Source organism: Trichomycterus rosablanca, chromosome 3 (assembly GCF_030014385.1).
Source record: "Trichomycterus rosablanca isolate fTriRos1 chromosome 3, fTriRos1.hap1, whole genome shotgun sequence".
NCBI classification, from domain to species: Eukaryota; Metazoa; Chordata; class Actinopteri; order Siluriformes; family Trichomycteridae; genus Trichomycterus; species Trichomycterus rosablanca.
This window is the reverse complement of record NC_085990.1, coordinates 58,002,443-58,018,489: the sequence shown is the minus strand read 5'-3', so window position 1 is coordinate 58,018,489 and position 16,047 is coordinate 58,002,443. Positions and strand designations below refer to the sequence as shown.

Genomic DNA, 16,047 nt, shown 5'->3' with positions numbered 1-16,047 from the left:
TTGAAAGCGCTAGAGAAATCCATAGGGGAGAGGGTTATGACAGGACTTGTGGAAGGACTCAGATGACAAGGAAGACCAAAAATAAGATGGATTGACATCACAATGTGGATTGCATGATGACATTACATGATAAACCCATATAAATAAAGCTCTAAATGACTTAATCTCATCTGCACATAAAGGGTGTTTTGTGTAAGGACAGCGGAACACTACTGCAGTATTGTGGCGCATCAGAATAAGGATACGGTGCATTAACAGACTCGAGTTTAGTACAATACAGACCTCTGTTACATTTAGACAGTTAAACTTAAGAACAAAACTGTTGTTAAAAAACAAAAGCTTTATTTTACCTGGTGTTTAGAACAAAGCATTTTCTTTATTATTACTAAATTTTTACTATCACATCTGTAATAGAAATAAACATTATTAAAGACAAACAACAATGAATGTGTTAAATTATGTAAAATATACATCACATTTAATACGGAGGAAATCTGACGAAACACACAATTTTGGTTACATCATGAGAAACAAAAAGAAACGATCAACAGTTCATGCATGAATCAAACATCGAACCCACAGCCTCGCTTTTACTAAACAATTATTTCCTTTATCAAATGTTCAAAATAACCTACATGTATAAAATTAGAAATGAATAAATATTCATCTTTGTGAGATCTAATTACATGAACTTGGATTTTTATATTTCATTTTTTTTCATGCGTCTAATGCAGACCAGGTTAATTGTTCCAGTTCTCTGTTCATCTCTAATGAATTTGCTCTTCCATCTTCAAATGCTGGATCCGTATTTGGGATCATAGGTTACTAAATTGTACATTTTTGATGCTCAGTTGTAGTTTGGTGTGGTTGGTGGTTACATGAATAAATGGAAGAGTGAAGGAAGAATCAGCTGCGTGATGCAGAGCAGCAGATCCACCGTCACAACGGCAGCAGAACCTACAAAAAAAAATCATGTTCATGTTTAAAGTTCAAAATCCATTACTGTTTAAACTACATTATACTCTAAAATACCTTATTTATGTTTATATAATAATAATATCAATATAAACTACTATATCATCATCTATACAATACTACAGTATCTCTTATTTACACCAGTACACCTGCTCATTCACAATGTAGAAATCACAGATCAAGAGTTTTGGTTCTTCTTCACCTCAAACATCAACATTGAAAAATAGGTCATCTACCTCAGGCTGGTTTAGGAATGTCAGAAACATTATTTTCCCAGCATCTATCACTGCTTTCTGTTCTAGTAGATACAGTTATGTTGGTGATTTAATAAATAATGTCTGACAGTAGAAAGAATGTTAATGATTAACTGATATTACCAACACTGTAGTCACCGTTTCTTGCTGTTGATTAAAAACAGCAGCTGACTGTTAAATTGAATCAAGTGCCGATGGTCCAGTTGTGGATGGTGGTGTGCATGGGGCAGCTCCGGTTCAGCTGGTAGTACTGGTGTTGTGGGGGTGCAGCCTCTCAGACAGTGGTATCAGTACTGTGAGTGAGTTACTCCCCAGTTTATGTCATACGATATGTAAACCACAAAATAATCAATAATTGTTAGGCAATCAAAAACAATAATAAGATACTGTAGTGTAATGGGTGGTGATAGCTCAGTGGTTAAGGTACTGGACTAGTAAACAGAAGGTTGCCGGTTCAAGCCCCGCCACCACCAAGTTACAACTGTTGGGTCCCTGAGCAAGGCCCTTAACCCTCAATTGCTCATCGTGGTCAGCTCATTGTGTAAGTCGCTTTGGATAAAAGTGTCTGCTAAATGCTGAAAATGTAAATGTAAATGTAATGGTGCTCGCTCAGTGGTGGATTCAGCACGGAATCTGTGCCTACCACACAGGTGCCCTCACTAGGTGAACTACCAGACGTGTTAGAATATGACCCAAATGCTCAGTAGTCTGATCGTGGAACCAATAATAAAAAACCTTTTTGAGTGGGATTTGAACCCAGTTTGCTGCATTACTGACCAAACACTCTACCACTCAACCAAGCAGGATCTATAGAAGATGCTTCAACTCAGGTGGGTTAACACCACTAGGCTCAAAAGAGGTACAAAAATCAAAACGGCATCCACAAAGATTCACATATACATCTAGTCATCATTCATCAGTGAAACTTTCTTACTTTACAAACATTTGTAAAAGAACGGGTCATTCTAAAGAGCTCCCAGAATTCCAGCGCGCTTCTGTATTAGGATTCCACAGCCACAACAAATCAGATTCTAAAATCTATTCACTCCTGGATATTCCACCATCAACTGTGTGTGGAATTACTGAAAAGTAAAAGTCTTCCAAACTCTCTTCCAGTAAAGGAAAATCTTTAGCATACCAAGACACTTTGTACAACTGTATTCTTCCAACCTTGTACAGTTTGGAGAAGGTCCTTTCTGTTCCAACATGACTGTGGCCCAGTGCACAACTAGGTGAGTCTGGTGTGGAAGAACTTGACTGGTCCACATAGAGCCCTGATCTCAACCCCATCAAACACCTTTGGGAAGAACTACAACAGAGATTGTGAGCTAGACCCTCTCATCATTGTCTAACCCCACAAATGCTCTTCTGAATGAAAGGCTAAACAGGAACAAACACTCATGTCCCCAATCGTAAAACCAATTAAAAATCCTCTTATTGTTGTACTGAATTACCTGATCTTAATGTAAATGCTGGTGAGAGAATATTGTGTGGGTGTGTGATATAGAAATGGCTCTCTGAGGTCAGTTCAGTACAGGACAGTGGCCTCTGCTTCAGGACATGAATGAATAATGGAGCTAAAAATAAAAAAGGAAATGAATCACATGCTAAAAACAGAGGTCAGGCCTGACAGCACTTAGCCACTGTTTGTTTGCACAGTGCTCACGGCTAAAGCAGGCTAATATGTGAGTGGTTGTTATAGTGTCGTCCTGGATCAATGCGAATCCCCCCGGTCTGGCTTGGCTGTGTATGTGGGCACCACCTGGGCGAGTGGGGGTTATGATGGTGCCCTGGTTCACTGTCCCAGACTGATGTCAATATGACCCCATTCTGGTTAACATTCCTTTATTTCTGTCCTTTTTCTGCCCTCGCTGGTGGCTTCAAACCAGTGGGAAATGAGGTTTTGGTCTGTAGATAAATGTGTGCCCTACATGTTAAGGGAACAATGACAGAAAACATGAAAACATCTTTTTTTTGTGTGATTGCCAGACCATAAAAATGAAACTGAGCTTGTAAAAGCACCCCAGAAATTCCAAAGAATGCATGAAGCTTTGTACGTAATAGAGAGAGAGTCCGAGAAGAATCTGGGCGATGGTTGCTTGTTATTGATTAACCCAAACAAAGACAACAAAGAACTTCACACATTGTATTGATTACCAAGACCTGTATGCTAAGTAATTATTATGGAAAGATAAAAAAAGGACCAAGGTCCTTGAGTGGGTAGAAGGCAAGTATGGATCCCTCTGAGGTTCTTAAGTAAAAGCTTAAAAGACCTCCTTCTTTACATGACCCGTGATGCATTTTGCTGATGTAAGTGGGATCAGAACAAAGAGCAAACATGACTACAACATCAGGCAAAATGAGGTTTCCAGACTTCTCCAAGCAGTATGGTAGAGGAGTCCACTAATAGGAATGAAAGACCTCATCGTCCCTGCCAACTCCACACGTCACATCAGCTGTAAAAGCTTTTTGGTGCTCCATTCCATCCACATTCATCATAAAATCAAACACCAAATTCACTGGATATCATGACCCAGCAGAGTCTGTAAAAAGATTCAGGCGCGTACACCAGACTAGATGGAATGAATGCACCTTTGCAGAAGCTTTGAGCACCTTAAAAGGAGCAAAAATTAATACAACGCAATTACTGACTGTCCTTTACTCAGGATGACCAGCAGCTTCTCCTGTAACTGGGGTCAAAATGAAGACATTTTGCCTGATGGAGTTTGAAAGAAAGCTGTGTGATCACTTCACATGTGTTGAAAATAGGGTCGAGAGAGGAAGAAAGGTTTTAAAGTTAGCCTTTTAAAGCCAATGATGGTCTCTGCTATAGAGCTACTCTCAGAATCTCTTTGCCTCTCCAGGGACGTTGTCTGCTCTAAAAGGGAGAGAGGTTGTTCATGGTATTCACTTTACATAGGTGGACCAAGGCGCCCAGGTGGCACAGTGGGATATTACGCTAGCAGCTCCGAGATTCTGAACTCCTCAGTTCGACACCGGTCAGCTGGGCGCCATCTAGCAGGCATGATTAGCAGTCTGTGCTAGGGTGGGATGACCAGACTATGTGGGTGTGTTCTTCAAACGCTGTTTAAGGACCCTGATTAACAGATAGATAGGCGCCTGTGTAGAGTACATGGATGGAAAAGGGTTCCGCTAAGGGCAGCACATGGATCGGAGGAGGCGTAAGCAGCAATATACCCACCTCACCTACAATCAGGGATCCACCAGCAGTGAAACACAACTGACTACGCTACACTGGGAGAAAATGCAGAAATAAAATAGAAAATAATAATAAATAAATAGGTAGGCCAGCTTGCAGATTTACTAGAGCATGACATACGTGTTTATCAGAAATATTGCAGACTAGGGAAATATTACCCTAACCCTAGTGGAAACGCTTCAGCTAGCTAAACTTAGTAAACTACTAATGGCTCTGGAGAGGGGAACTCTGAAAGATTACAGATGAAAAGATCTGGAAGGTTCTGCTTCTATATTCAAATCTATAAAAAGTTGTGATCGTTATTAATGCTGTTTAATCTTCAGACAAACTAGACATCATATCATCCAGTAGTAAAGAGGAGGAGAAGCAGGATCCCTGATACTGAGAATAGTGTACCACCTTTAAGACCACAGAAAGGTAATCGTAAACATGCACATATAAAGTTCTGCTTCTTCCTGGTTGCCCTGTATCATCTGTTTGCCAAAGAGATGAGAGGCAGACGAGGTGAAAGCTGTTGAGAAACATCTCATGAAATGCATCAGGGTTAGTGTTAGGGCTGTGAAGTACCTGTTTAGAAAGACTTTATGTTTCTGTATAATTGAATAAATGAAAGACTCAGAAATCAGAACCTTCGGTGTTTTATTATTTAAATAAAATGTAAGTGATTATTTATGAAGGTCAGTGATGAAGGACTGAACATGAACAGAATCTAATGTGATGATTTTTATTCAGTATGAACCAAAATAACTTAAAATGCTTCAACGACTGAATTCAGAATACAATATTTGACCAAATGGGCACAAATTCCCATACGCAGACATTATTTAAAGCCTTGTGAGGCTTCGTAGAAAAGCGGGTAGTGTATCTGAGGTTATGTAGTGTATCTGAGGTTATTATCTGAGGTTATGTAGTGTATCTGAGGTTATTATCTGAGGTTATGTAGTGTATCTGAGGTTATTATCTGAGGTTATGTAGTGTATCTGAGGTTATGTAGTGTAGTGTATCTGAGGTTATGTAATGTATCTGGGTTATGTAGTGTATAGGAAGTTATGTAGTGTATCTGAGGTTATGTAGTGTATCCGAGGTTATGTAGTGTATCTGAGGTTATTATCTGAGGTTATGTAGTGTATCTGAGGTTATGTAGTGTATCTGAGGTTATGTAGTGTAGTGTATCTGAGGTTATGTAGTGTATCTGGGTTATGTAGTGTATATGAAGTTATGTAGTGTATCTGAGGTTATGTAGTGTATCTGAGGTTATGTAGTGTATCCGAGGTTATGTAGTGTATCCGAGGTTATGTAGTGTATCTGAGGTTATTATCTGAGGTTATGTAGTGTATCTGAGGTTATGTAGTGTATCTGAGGTTATGTAGTGTATCTGAGGTTATATAGTGTATAGGAGGTTATGTAGTGTATCTGAGGTTATGTAGTGTATAGGAGGTTTTGTAGTGTATCTGAGGTTATGTAGTGTATCTGAGGTTATGTAGTGTATCTGAGGTTATTATCTGAGGTTATGTAGTGTATAGGAGGTTATGTAGTGTATCTGAGATTATGTAGTGTATCTGAGGTTATGTAGTGTATCTGAGGTTATTATCTCAGGTTATGTAGTGTATAGGAGGTTATGTAGTGTATAGGAGGTTATGTAGTGCATCTGAGGTTATGTAGTGTATAGGAGGTTATGTAGTGTATAGAAGGTTATGTAGTGTATCTGAGGTTATGTAGTGTATCTGAGGTTGTGTAGTGTATCTGAAGTTATGTAGTTTATCTGAGATTATGTAGTGTATCTGAGGCTATATAGTGTATCTGAGGTTATGTAGTGTATCTAAGGTTGTGTAGTGTATCTGAGGTTATATAGTGTATCTGAGGTTATGTAGTGTATAGGAGGTTATGTAGTGTATAGAAGGTTATGTAGTGTATCTGAGGTTATGTAGTGTATCTGAGGTTGTGTAGTGTATCTGAGGTTATGTAGTGTATAGGAGGTTATGTAGTGTATCTGAGGTTATATAGTGTATCTGAGGCTATATAGTGTATCTGAGGTTATGTAGTGTATCTGAGGTTGTGTAGTGTATAGGAGGTTATGTAGTGTATCTGAGGTTATGTAGTGTATCTGAGGCTATATAGTGTATCTGAGGTTATGTAGTGTATCTGAGGTTGTGTAGTGTATCTGAGGTTATGTAGTGTATCTGAGATTATGAAGTGTATCTAGGGTTATGTAGTGTATAGAAGGTTATGTAGTGTATCTGAGGTTATGTAGTGTATATTATGTAGTGTATCTGAGGTTATGTAGTGTATCTGAGGTTGTGTAGTGTATCTGAAGTTATGTAGTTTATCTGAGATTATGTAGTGTATCTGAGGCTATATAGTGTATCTGAGGTTATGTAGTGTATCTAAGGTTGTGTAGTGTATCTGAGGTTATATAGTGTATCTGAGGTTATGTAGTGTATAGGAGGTTATGTAGTGTATAGAAGGTTATGTAGTGTATCTGAGGTTATGTAGTGTATCTGAGGTTGTGTAGTGTATCTGAGGTTATGTAGTGTATAGGAGGTTATGTAGTGTATCTGAGGTTATATAGTGTATCTGAGGCTATATAGTGTATCTGAGGTTATGTAGTGTATCTGAGGTTGTGTAGTGTATAGGAGGTTATGTAGTGTATCTGAGGTTATGTAGTGTATCTGAGGCTATATAGTGTATCTGAGGTTATGTAGTGTATCTGAGGTTGTGTAGTGTATCTGAGGTTATGTAGTGTATCTGAGATTATGAAGTGTATCTAGGGTTATGTAGTGTATAGAAGGTTATGTAGTGTATCTGAGGTTATGTAGTGTATATTATGTAGTGTATCTGAGGTTATGTAGTGTATCTGAGGTTTCTGTTTGTTTTTCTGTTGTCATTTTCTCCCCACATGGTGGCGCTGTTGCTCCTTTACTCACCATGCTCGTTCTGCTGCTGTCTGATGGAGGCGTTGGCGGTGCCCGGTGAGCTGGTGGCAGAGGTGAGTGAGGATGATGATGGAGGGATGATGACAGCTTTGCCCTGATCAGGAAGGTGGGTGGAACGTTCTGCACTCTTTAGAGTCCAGCGGTTCTGGATGTGAGACACGGCCTCCTCGGCCAGCATGCCGTCCCGCGGCCTCACCCTCAGCGTCGCCCGCACTTTAAAGTCCTGCGTCTCATCCGAATATAAATCCAGCACCCGGCACTCGTACACGCCCTCGTCCCTCTTCCCCACATGGGACAGGCTGAGCTTGTGGGAAATGGCGTTGCCCTGAACCCGGACCGTCTGAGAGAGTCAAACACATACAGAACCGTCAGGAACCTGGAACTGTGTGTGTGTGTATACAGATCCCTTCCCTGTTTGTAGAGTTTATTGTGTTGTGGATTTTATTTTGAATGGATTAATCACCTTTTTCTTATTACAACCCCAAATCAGAAAAAGTTGGGACAGCATGGAAAATGTAAATAATAAAAACACAGAGTTTCTGACATTGACTTTGACGTTTATTTGATGTCAGACAGGATGGAGCTGAGGTATTTGATCTTTTATCTGCTCAACTTCATTTAATTTATTATTAAACATCCATTCCTGCGTTTCAGACCTGCAACACATTCCAAAAAAAGTTGGGACGGGGGCAGTTTAGTGCTAGTAATGAGGTGAAACTAAATAATGATGATGTTAAACAGGTGATGTGAACAGGTGATTGTAATCATGGTTCGGTACAAAAGCAGCATCCAGGAAAGGCTGAGAGTCTCTGATGAATAAAGATGATCAGAGGATCCAGTTTGTCCACAAATGTGTGAGAAAATGATTGAAATGTTTAAAAACAATGAACCTCAAAGAAAGATTGAAAGGGATTTGCATGTTCTCCCTCTACAGTGCAGAATATCATTAAACCATTCAAGGAATCAGGAGGAATTTCAGTGTGTAAGGTCAAGGGTGCAGCTTAATCTGAACGCTCGTGATCTTCCATCCCTCAGACGCCATCAAGAACCTCCACTCAACACTAGCTGATATAACCACATGGGTGAGGGATTAGTTTATCAAACCTTTATCAGCTTTACAATACAGAGTTACTGCACTAATCATACTTAACACTTTACTGTGCAAAAAAGAAGCCTTATGTAACCATGTCCAGAAGCGGCGTCCACTTCTCTGGGCTCTGAGACATCTAGGATGGACCATCACACAGTGGAAACGTGTATTGTGGTCAGATGAATCAATCAAAACAAATAAAAGTTGTATTTGTTGATGCATGCTCAATAATCCATGTACACAAATCCACAAAGTTGAATCAGTTCATCTGGACACAAGTTTGTTGTAGAGATACGTTTCATCACTCAATCCGAATGACTTCTTCAGTCTGAGCTGGTGTTGAATACCCCGACCTTATATGCAGCTGATTTGCATAACAATGGAACCGGTGATCAGGTCTATATGCAAATCACAATGAGCATTAATTACAATGACCGTGTGTGTCTTTCACACATGATTGGGGTAAAGCTCCTATTACGCCGTTGTACGATGGTGAGAAATGTACTCTCAGGCCCCCTCCCCGGTTCAGCGATGGTCGTTCCCTCTTCACATAGACGGCCTCTTTGACTCCCCATTCAAACCAGCGTTCCTCCTTGTCCAGGATCTGCACATCTTCATCATTAAATAAGTGGCCGCTGGCTTGCAGGTGGGTGTAAACCGTGGAGTCCTGGCAAGAAGAGGTCGGTCTTCTATGTTGTGCCATCCGTTTCGCCAGTGGCTGTTTAGTTTCCCCTAACACCACATTCACCACATTCAGAACACATTTAGAACACCATGGATTTTGTGGACAAGGTGAAGGGCGTCATCATGGAGACGGAGGAAACAATGGTCTCGTATGATGTTACATCCCTCTTCACATGCATTCCGGTTGCTGAGGCAGTGGAGGTGGTCCGTAGGAAACTACACGGCGACCCCACCCTGAGCACGAGGACCACCCATACCACGGATCAGGTGTGCACTCTCCTAGAACTGTGTCTTCAGTCCACCTACTTCTCGTACAGAGGACAGTTCTACAAACAGAAACATGGGTGTGCTATGGGGTCCCCCGTCTCACCTATTGTTGCTAACCTGTACATGGAGGAAGTGCAAAAGAAGGCACTAAGGTCCTACTCAGGGACACCACCTACTCATTGGTTCAGATATGTGGACGACACCTGGGTTAAAATAAAATCCGAGGAAGTACCACATTTCACGTACCACATCAACGGTGGACAAATCGGTGGAAAAACACATCAAGTTCACAAGGGAGGATGCAAGCAACAACAGTTTAGCCTTCTTAGACTGTGGGGGACGTTTGAAAGTAAATGTGTACTGCAAACCAACACACATGGACCAGTACTTAAGGTTTGACTTCCATCATCCTTTGGAGCACAAACTAGGAGTCATCAGGACGCTACACCACCGGGCGAACTGCATCCCCACAGACGCTACGGCCAAGTATAGAGAGAAATCTCATGTCAAGAAGGCCCTGGGTGAATGTGGTTATCCCAACTGGGCATTCGTAAAAGCGGGAAAAATGCCCAAACACAGCTTCAGTGGATCGAAGGGAGGAGAAGAACAACCGCGGTCTAACACAAACCAGTGGTGATTCCGTATGTGGCGGGAGTAGCAGAACAATTGAGATGGATATTCTCCAAACACCGTGTTTCAGTTGCTTTTAAACCCCAGAACACGCTACGCCAGAAATGAGTTCACCCTAAGGACCGGGTTCCTTGACACAAACACAGTAACGTAGTGTATGCTGTTAGGTGCCGGGAGGATTGTCGGGAACTGTACATTGGGGAAACTAAACAGCCACTGGTGAAACGGATGGCCCAACATAGAAGACCGACCTCTTCTGGCCAGGACTCTGCGGTTTACACTCACCTGCAAGCCAGCGGCCGCTCATTTAATGATGAAGATGTGCAGATCCTGGACAAGGAGGAACGCTGGTTTGAACGGGGAGTCAAAGAGGCCGTCTATGTGAAGAGGGAATGACCATCTCTGAGGAGGGGGCCTGAGAGTACATCTCTCACCATCGTACAACGGCGTAATAGGAGCTTTACCCCAATCATGTGTGAAAGACACACACGGCCATTGTAATTAATGCTCATTGTGATTTGCATATGGACTTGATCACCGGTTCCATTGTTATGCAGTGGGCAGTGATCAGTCGTTATGCAAATCAACTGCATATCGGGGTATTCACCACCAGCTCAGACTGAAGAAGTCATTTGGATTGAGTGACGAAACGTATTTCTACAACAAACTTGTGTCCAGATGAACTGATTCAACTTTGTGGAAAAGTTGTATTAAAATTCACTTCATCACACACGATCACTCCTTCACAAAAGTATCACACCCTTTACTGTGACTCTCCAGATCTCCTGAGCTCAGGTGCTACCTCAATTAGAATCACCTGGAATCTGAACTGATTGGACAGAGTTTGTAAGACACACCAGGTTCCATAAGGGACCCCAACTTACACCAAAACATGAACAGAGGGGTTAAATACCTTTGTGAATAAAATATTTTTAATTAGTTTTAAAACAGAAGAAAATGTGTAAGCATCATCATTCTGGTGATGGAAAAAATACGTTTATCCATTCAAAATCAAAACCACAACACAAAGTGTGCAGAACTACCTTCTGAATCCAGTGTGTGTGTGTGTGTGTGTGTGTGTGTGTGTGTGTGTGTGTGTGTGTTATCACTTACACTGATTTTTGTGGCATCCCTCGGCGCGCCCTGTAACACAAGCACTCAGTCAGAATCACTTATACAAGCAGCAGGTTTACATGCACTAATGTGATTGTGTAAAAGCCCGTGAGTCCGTCCGTCAGTAATCAGATCTGTGATGAGCTGAACTGAAGCTGTTTCCTTCCAACGGAGACAAAATGACTAATTATTTAATTTCATCTTCACTTTTAATTCCACTGTTTTACTGAGCAGATCAGATCATTATTATTAAAGAGATGGAGGGTTACTGTGAGGTTACTGTGGGTATTAATGGGTTAAAGGACAAAGGGATCATGGGATCAGGTGGGATATGTGTGTGTGTGTATGTGTGTGTGTGTGTGTGGTACCTTGGCACGACTGGCGCTGTGTGTGTGCGCTTCATCTCTTGGCGTCGCCTCCTTTAGGTACCACCACTGAATTTCCAGTGAAAACGGAGACGTACCAACAGCTCTGAATGCACATGGCATCTCCACATCCTCACCCTCACCAACACTCACACTGGTGGGGATTTCAGTAAACGCAGCTACACACACACACACACACAAATGGACATAAAACATGAATTTACAAAATTCAGCTACAACTTAGTAATTTCATATTAACAAAGTATTAATATGCATGTGTGTATAGTATATATATAGTAATGTGTATAGTGTGTGTGTGTAGAGTGTATAGTTTGTATAGTGTGTGTGTAGAATGTATAGTTTGTATAGTGTGTGTGTAGAGTGTATAGCTTGTATAGAGTGTGTTTAGAATGTATAGTTTGTATAGTGTGTGTGTAGAGTGTATAGTTTGTATAGTGTGTGTGTAGAATGTATAGTTTGTATAGTGTGTGTGTAGAGTGTATAGTTTGTATAGTGTGTGTGTAGAGTGTATAGTTTGTATAGTGTGTGTGTAGAATGTATAGTTTGTATAGTGTGTGTGTAGAGTGTATAGTTTGTATAGTGTGTGTGTAGAGTGTATAGTTTGTATAGTGTGTGTGTAGAATGTATAGTTTGTATAGTGTGTGTGTAGAATGTATAGTTTGTATAGTGTGTGTGTAGAGTGTATAGTTTGTATAGTGTGTGTGTAGAGTGTATAGTTTGTATAGTGTGTGTGTGTAGAGTGTATAGTTTGTATAGTGTGTGTGTAGAGTGTATAGTCGAGCCGGAGAGTCTGCACACCCCTTCCACCTTCTCCATGTTTTATTACATTACAGACTCATTCTAGTATAATAGATTCAGTTCATTTTTGTCACAAAATTCTACACAATGACAAAGTGAAGCAGCTTTTTGACATTTGTGCCACTCCTCAGTAAAAGACACATGAGCAGCACCTAGAGGACTCTCAGACCATGAGGAACAAGATTCTCTGGTCTGATGCGTCATGTCTGGAGGAAACCAGGCACCGCTTATCACCTGGCTAATAGCATCCCTACAGTGAAGCATGGTGGTGGTAGCATCATGATGTCGGGATGTTTTTCAGCAGCGTGATGGGGCAACTAATCCTGATAAAAGGAAAGATGAATGCAGCTCAGTACACCGAGATCCTTGATGAGAACCTGCTCCAGAGCGCTCTGGACCTCAGACTGGGGTGAAGGTGTAGTGTATAGTGTGTATTTAGAGTGTAGTGGGTGTGTAGTGTGAATGTAGAGTGTATAGTAATGTGTAGTGTGTATAGTGTGGGTGTAGAGTGTACAGTGAATGGGTTTAACTGCCATTTTACCACCAACCTACACCCAAAAAGATGAAGTAAAACTCAAGGGTACTTTCTGAAATGACTCTATATAGTGTTTGTATATAATATCCATGATGATTTATCCGTTCAGTCGAGGCCGACTTTTGGTCATTTTATGGATCATCATTCTCCACGCTTTCCTATCTTTGACCGCTTCTTTCAGTTCTTTCATGGGCATATTCGTGTCAGCCTTGATTGTGTCTATCCAGCGTGTTCTTTGTCGTCCTCTTCTTCTTGTCCCACTGACTATGCCGAGCATTAATGTTGTTTCCAGAGAATTAGCTCGCATAATATGTCCAAAGTATGAGAGCCGCTGCTTGGTGATTTTGCCCTCTAGCGATATTTTTGGTTTCACATGCTCTAGGACTGTTTCGTTTGTGACCATTGATGTCCATGGAATGTGCATCATTCGTCTCCAACACCATAGTTCGAAAGCATCGATTTTTCTTCTATCTGCCTTCTTGAGTGTCCAGCTTTCACATGCATACGTGGCGATCGGGAAAACGATTGCATTGACCATACGGTCTTTGTTGCGATGCTTATATCTTTGCTCTTTCATATGTTTGCCATTCCTTGCATTGCACTACGGCCAAGTGCGATTCTTCGTCTGATTTCTGACCCTGATTCGCCGCTGCGGTCAATCTTGGATCCGAGGAAGAGGAAATCTTTGACCGATTCAATTTCATCATTGTCGATTTTTACGTGGACTGTACCATTGCCTGCTGTCGTCATTACCTTTGTTTTCTTGATGTTGAGGTTCAGTCCCATGTGCTCACTTTCTTCTTTGACTCTTCGAACCAAATATTCCAAGTCCTTTTCACTTTCCGCAAGCAAAGTAGTATCATCGACATATCGGAGGTTGTTGATGTTTCTACCACCGTTTTTCACTCCGATTGGTGATACATCCAGATTGCATCGTCTCATGATCGTTTCAGCATACAGATTGAACAGGACCGGTGACAGAATGCAGCCTTGTCGAACACCTTTCTGGATCTTAAACCAGACCGTGTTGCCGAATGCTGTCCTAACTGTGGCTTCTTGATTAACGTAGAGCGATCTTAGACATTTTTATAGCTTTTCGTGTTCAATGCAGTCGAATGCTTTGCTGTAGTCGATGAAGCACATGTATACATCCTTTTGATATTTGCGCGTCTCTATGATCCACTGCAGGTTTGCAATTTGATCTCTGGTTCCATGACCACTTCGAAATCCTGCTTGTACATCGGGGAGCTCTCTCTCTCGATAAATGAGACCATGCGTTTTTGAATAATTTTAAGCATAATTTTGCTTGCATGTGATATGAGTGCGATGGTCCGATAGTTGCAGCATTCTTAAGTATCACCTTTTTCTTTAAGCGGGACAAAGACTGATCTGATAATATCCACACATATCCATACAAAGTGTATATATCACCAATCAGCCATAACGTACACATGTGATTCCACTAGTCTAATACTGAGTCTGAAAGACCTCTGAAGGTGTTCTGTGGATCTGGTATAAGACATTAGCAGCAGATCCTTTGAGTCCTGTAAGTTCTGAGGTGAGGCCTCCATAGATTTAATAGATTAGTCCAGAACATCTCACAGAGGCTCAGTCAGAAATATCTGGAGAATATCTGGGGAATTTGGAGGCCAAATCAACTTGCATCTGTTGCATTTTTGAAGAGTTCCAATACATATGTTCTAATTCTAAAGAGTGAATGAACCAAAAATAGTTCTGAGTAACCCCTAACCCTAACCCTGTGTTTAGACAGTCCAGAGTTTAAGAGTCCAGCATGTTGTGTGTGTAGTTAGAGGGCATTTAGTGGTGTGATGGTCTGTGGGAAAAAGCTCTTGCACAGTCTCACACTGCATGCTGTGGTAGCTTTTGTCAGGAGGCAGAAGGCTGAACAGTTCCTGGGCAGGGTGGGTGGGATCTCGGACAATCCTGGTGGCTCTGTTGAGGCAGAGTGACAGGTATAGATCTTTTATAGACATGAGTGGGGTTCTGATGATTTTCTGTCTGGAGGACCTTCTGGTCTGAGGTGATGCAGCTGCTGTACCAGACTGAGAGACTGCTCATCAGGATGTTTCTAAAGAGCCTTTGTACAAAGTTGTGAGGATAAGAGATGGGAGGTTCCCATCCATGGAAGGAAGACGCTGCTGTGCCCACTTGACAAGGGAGGTGATGCATGTAGTCCACGTCAGGTCATCAGCTCACCGACCCCACAGAGCTGCCACGGATTGTAGGTGGAATATGTACCATGTGAGTTCTACTGAAGTCTTGTTAACATTCAGTGATGGATTGTTATTGTCACTCTAAACAACGAGTTACTTCCTCTCCTCTCTGTAGGTCAAGTCGCTGATGTTGTGTCATCGCACTGGGGATCTCCAGTGTTCATGATGATGGTTTAGACCTCAGACTGTCTGGGTTCTGTCTGTGAGGAGGTCCAATAACAAGTTGCACAGTGGGGTGTCAAAGCCAAGTGGGACAAGCTTTCTTACCAAGTGACTGTATTGTTCTTATTCCCAGGCTTAGGTGAGGTGTTGCTGATATGGCATCATCAGTGAGGTGGAGTGGGGTGCAGGCTGGAGTGCGTTTTGGAGTGGGTTGAGCATTGCAGGGATTCTGGATGTTATGTGGTATTTGACCAGTCTTTTAAAGCACTTCATCATGATTGGAGTGGGCACTATAGAGCGGTCATCATTGAGTGTTGATGCTGGTGACCTCTTTGGCAGTGGTACGATCGTAGTGGCCTTGAAGCACTGGGGAACGATGACTTGTCTCAGGAAGGTGAGAACATGTGTCAGCCAAAGTACATGCCCTGGTGTCTTGTCTGGACCTGCATCTGACCCTGTGTAGGGTTCTCCAGATGTCAGCTGGCTGGAGACAGACTGTGAAGGGTTTTTATTATTGTGGTGAGGTTCTTCTCCTCAAACCAGTTGAAGTAGGTGTTGAGTGTGTTGCAGGAGTCAGCGTTGTCATGGCTGGATGGTGGTGGTGGTGGACGAACCTGTAGTCTGTGATCGATGCCTTACTACTGCTTTGCTGCTCTTACTCTCCAGATCAACCTGGCTCTAGCAGATCTAGGAGAATCTTTGCTCCTTGACATGAAGGCATCATGACATGCTCTCAGAAGCGCCTGCACGTCTCTGCTGAGCCAGG

At 41.8% G+C, this 16,047-nt stretch overlaps 1 protein-coding gene across 1 annotated transcript in view; it reads right to left on the bottom strand.

Annotated features, from left to right (window-relative positions):
• Window positions 1-344: 344 nt before the first annotated feature.
• The window catches only part of vstm2b (V-set and transmembrane domain containing 2B), a 19,041-nt gene continuing 3,338 nt past the window's right edge, over window positions 345-16,047 (bottom strand). Inside the window, exons 2-5 of the mRNA XM_062992270.1 lie at window positions 11,535-11,710; window positions 11,167-11,196; window positions 7,374-7,722; window positions 345-957 (exon numbers count right to left, since the gene is read on the bottom strand). Of these exons, the coding sequence (XP_062848340.1) occupies window positions 875-957; window positions 7,374-7,722; window positions 11,167-11,196; window positions 11,535-11,710 (638 nt within the window). The 3' untranslated portion in view covers window positions 345-874. The remainder of the gene's footprint in view (window positions 958-7,373; window positions 7,723-11,166; window positions 11,197-11,534; window positions 11,711-16,047) is intronic.